Source organism: Psammomys obesus, unplaced genomic scaffold, assembly GCF_907164565.1.
Source record: "Psammomys obesus unplaced genomic scaffold, mPsaObe1.curated_primary_1811, whole genome shotgun sequence".
Taxonomy (NCBI): domain Eukaryota; kingdom Metazoa; phylum Chordata; class Mammalia; order Rodentia; family Muridae; genus Psammomys; species Psammomys obesus.
Genome location: NW_026596162.1, coordinates 3,826,662 through 3,831,110, shown reverse-complemented (window position 1 = coordinate 3,831,110; position 4,449 = coordinate 3,826,662). Strand labels below are relative to the sequence as shown.

Here is a 4,449-nt window from a genome sequence, read left to right as displayed (position 1 = left end):
GACCGGAAGTTCGATGGCGGAAGTACGCCTCTAGTAGTTCCGCCCTTACGCCGAAGTGCCCTAGGGAGCATGCGCGTTACGGTGGCCGGGAAAGGCCAATCCGCGCTGTGCCGTGGGAACGTTGCGTTATTTGTGGAGTAGTTCGTGTGTGGCGTTCGGTGCTGGCCTGCGGACGTCACACTGGGACGTTCGAGCGCCCCGCGACACAGCCAGTTGGATACGGCCCCTCGGTGGGGACGGTTGGAAGGAGTTGTCCCTCCCGCGGAGGCGGTGTGCCGGGGGGAAGCCCGGATTCCTTAGCCTGGGTCACAGAAGCCCTATGGATCATGGAAGTGAGCACACTTTTGCTCCCTAGAAACGTTGGTGCGTTGTTTTGAGATGCAGATGAGACGAGTGGGTGGGTGGTTTTCCACTGAAACGCTGAGGTCAGATTTTTGCGTTTGGCAGGAACTTCCGTGACATCTCTCGCTGCCTTTTTTTTTTTTTTTTTTAATGTTTAAATGTTATGTATTATCGCTCCCGCGCGCGTGTGTACGCAAGCGCACGTGTGAGGTCCAGAGGGTACCTTGAAAGTCTTCCCTCCTTCCACCATGGGCTCCGAAACCGAACTCGGGACTCCGGAACAGAATCCTGAACGTTTTCCCTGTTCACCCATCTCGCAGGCCCTTCTTACCTACCTTTAAACGGCTTTAGCTCAAGCCGGTGGTGGAGGCGAACACCTTTCATCCCAGCATTTGGGAGACACAGGCAGGCGATTCTTTGTGAGTTCGAAACCAACCTGTTCTGCAGAGTTCGGGGACAGCTAGGGCTACGTAGAGAAACCCTGTTTCGAACAAAACAAAACAACGGCTTTAGATCGTATGGCTAACGGAAGATTTGAGTAAATGTTTTAAAATCTAACGTAAAGCGGGCGGTGGTGGAGCACACCTTTTAATCCCAACACTTGGAAGGCAGAGGCAGGGGAATCTTTGTGAGTTTGAGGCCAGTCTCATCTACAGAGCGAGTTCCAGGACAGGCAAAAACCCTGCCTTAGAGAAAGAAAACAAAACTGAAAAAAACTTAAGTTTGCTTGAGACTGAAGTGACGGGTGGAAACGAAGTCTTGTTTGTTTTGTTTTTTAAAGTACTATGGCAGCATATACAGAACCATGGGAGGAATGAACAGACCTTAAAAAACAGCAGTTGGAGCAGGTGGCTCATTGGTTAAGCACATGGGAGTTCAGTTCCCTGCGTCCAGCTGGACCACTCATGACTGTGACTCCACTTTAGAAGGATCCAGTACACACATGGCGTGTTATATACTCAACGCAAAAGTTTTTAAAGTGGAATTGCAGGTCACGAGTCCATGGAACAGAAGAACGTTTTTGTTTGGTTTTTGTTGTTGTTGGGTTGGGGGGGGGGTTGTTTTGTTTTGTTTTGTTTTGCATTTGGAAAAACGATTTAAGAATTTTCACATCCCTGTCATCATTCCACAGGTTGCAAGGTGGGAAAGATGAACATAAGGTTAAGTCTTTCATGGGTCCTACACAGCCTCCTTGACCTACCAATTTTTTTATATTTTACCAAATGATGGCATCAATTTGAAAACTTCAGTATTTCAGTAATTAAACAAAGTCATCCAGGCAGATAGTTACTAACTATAGACTGAGACAATCTGATAATGAGTCACTAAAATGCAAGGTATTTTTCAGTCAATATTTAGCAGTAGGCCAGAGTTTGTTTCTTTTTCTCTTTTCTTTCTTTCTTTTTGGTTTTTTTCAAGACAGGGTGGTAGTAGAGCCCTGTACTAGAACTCTGGCTGTCCTAGACTCAATTTGTAGACCAGACCGGCCTCGAATTCACAGAAATCTGCCTGCCTTTGCCTCCTGAGTGCTGGGATTAAAGGCCACCCGCCTGGCTAGACCAGAGTTTCTTAACTCAGAATCAAAGCCTTAAAATGGGGTAGTTAGGGGGAAGGCGGTCATAATAATTATCCGTACCCAAAACTTGACTCCTGGTAAAATGTGTAATGCATCTGACAGTTGTCTGGCAGCGTCCACCCATGATAACATCACACACAACTTGCACTGTGTTGCTGAGTACCAAGCCACAGCAACAAACTGCCGGAAATACCTCTGTTCAGATTTGAGATTTACATGTTGTGGACCGCAGTATTTTTACTGTACGTGCAGTTTTCTGGTCTTACAGAAATAATCGTTTCATTGCAGAAAACAGACAATAATTTCCTGATGTAATTTCTCTGCATATAAATGTTAACATAGTATATCTCTGGATGGTATCATATCAGATAGACAAATACAGCTGATTTGTAAATTTGCTAATTTAACAAGTGGTAAAATTATGCGTAGACCAAAGAATTGTTTTAAAATAAATTTCTATATGATTTGTTATCAGTGTTTCATTTGTATGCCTACTTTGTATACATGTAAGTTCTACAGAGTGAGTGGAAAGAGTTTACAAAGTCCTGGTCTAATCTACTCCACTTGATAGAAAAAGAGACTATATGAAAACCAAGGGCTAGAGAGATGGGTTCAGCTGGAAAAGTACATGCGACAGTTTGGTTCCCAGCACCCAGGTCAGGTGGATCACCCCTACCTAGGACTCCAGATCTAGGGGATCTCCGAGGACACCTTGAATCACAAGCATATACCCTCAGAGAAAGACAAATACATCACATAATTAAAAATAAATAGGAAAGCTGGTGGGGCCAGAGAAAGTAGAGGGCTGACCTAGAATAGCACCGGCCTGTTTGCAGTCAGAAGTACTGAAAACTATAAATAGACTCCTTGCCAGACAAATATAATGTGTATATGGAAGATTTAGTAACAGCCTTGGAGTAGTATAAGACTAAACAGTAAAAAAAAAAAAAAAAAAAAAAATGAGTTGTGAAAGAACTATGCAAAGGCTAATGTAACACCGTAGAAACTAAACTACACGATGTTGCACTGCTTTTTGTTAGCTTGAGTCATCTGGGGGAAGGAAACCTCAGCTGGGGAGTTGCCTCCCTCAGAGTGATCTGTGGGCATTTCTGTGGGGCATTCATTACTGATGCTGGAGGGTGCAGTCCACTGGTCTGTGCCATCGCTGGGCTGGTGGGCCTGGGCAGCCACTGTGGTATGTGTCACCTCCAGGCTGTAAAACAATAAATAGGGCTGGAGAGAGAGCTCAGAGGTTAAGAACACTGGCTGTTCTTCCAAAGGTCCTGAGTTCAATTCCCAGCAACCACATGGTGGCTCCCAACCATCCATAATGAGATCTGGTGCCCTCTTCTGGCACACATGCAAACAGAATACTGTATAAGTAAATAATAAATAAATTATAAATAAGTAAAGTAGCTGAGCAAGCCAATAAGCAGAGTTCCTCCCTGGCCTACCTGAAGATCCCTCGGTGATGGGCTGTAAATCAGAAGCATTAGCCATAAGCCCTTCCAAGTTATTTTTGGTTATGGTTTTTTATCATAGCAACAGAAGGTGAACTAGGGGACACTCTCGGAGAAGCGCAGGCTCAGGCAAATGGCTGGAAAGGTGGAAAACATGCTTTTGTAGACAAATGAGCCTGATCTGCCCACACAGGTGAATGTGTGAATTGGGTGAATGTGGGTGAGGGGGTATACCTCCACAGACACAGAAGAATTTGGACTTTGTGATTGGACCTACTCATCCTGTCTCCTGATGGATGTGCTTAAGAATGCAGATCAGTGAAGACAGGAGAGAGAATGAAAGCATGGATTGTGGACAGATGCTTATAAAAGAAAAATGGGCGTGACTGGATGACCAGAGCTGAAGGTGATGATGTAGTACTTCTAAGATGCCTCAGTTTTTCAGACTCTTGCCCAATGTGGTGAAAGTGGACCAAAACAAGAGCAGAAACAGGCTAAATGTCATGGTGGCAGCTCATAATCCCAGTAGTCAGAAAGCTGAGGCAGGAGGATTGCCACAAACTTAAGGCAGCCCAGGCTGCATAGCAAGACCCTCTCTTAAAAACAAAACAAAATAAACAAACCAAAATGAATTTCAAGCCAACAGGTATAGTGTAGGAAAAACTGTTCAGTATTAGATTTGACTTAGTATATTGAAATAACATCAAACAGAAATGCAGTACTTTGTGAAAACTAAAAGTTTTTGATAGTGTTTTGGAAATAACAGACTTCTTTACTTTGTAGGGCTCAAGTTTTGTAGGACATTATTGGAGAGAAGCTACACACATTGGCTTGATTTTGGCCAAATCACTATTTACTGTGATACCAAGTTAGAAAATGGCATTTAAAAATCTAAAGTGGGGACTGGAGAGATGGCTCAGTGGTTAAGAGCACTGATTGCTCTTCTCGATGGACCCCTGTTCAATTCCCAGCACCCACATGACAGCTCATAACTCTCTATAACTCCAAGATCTGACACCCACAGACATACATGCAGGCAAAACACCAATGCAGATAAAATAAAAGTAAAAT

At 44.0% G+C, this 4,449-nt stretch overlaps 1 protein-coding gene across 1 annotated transcript in view; it reads left to right on the top strand.

Annotated features, from left to right (window-relative positions):
* Positions 1-153: 153 nt before the first annotated feature.
* Positions 154-4,449, top strand: part of Cage1 (cancer antigen 1) — a 34,114-nt gene continuing 29,818 nt past the window's right edge. Inside the window, 1 exon segment of the mRNA XM_055595067.1 lies at positions 154-363. Coding sequence (XP_055451042.1) covers positions 327-363 — 37 coding nt within the window. The 5' untranslated portion in view covers positions 154-326.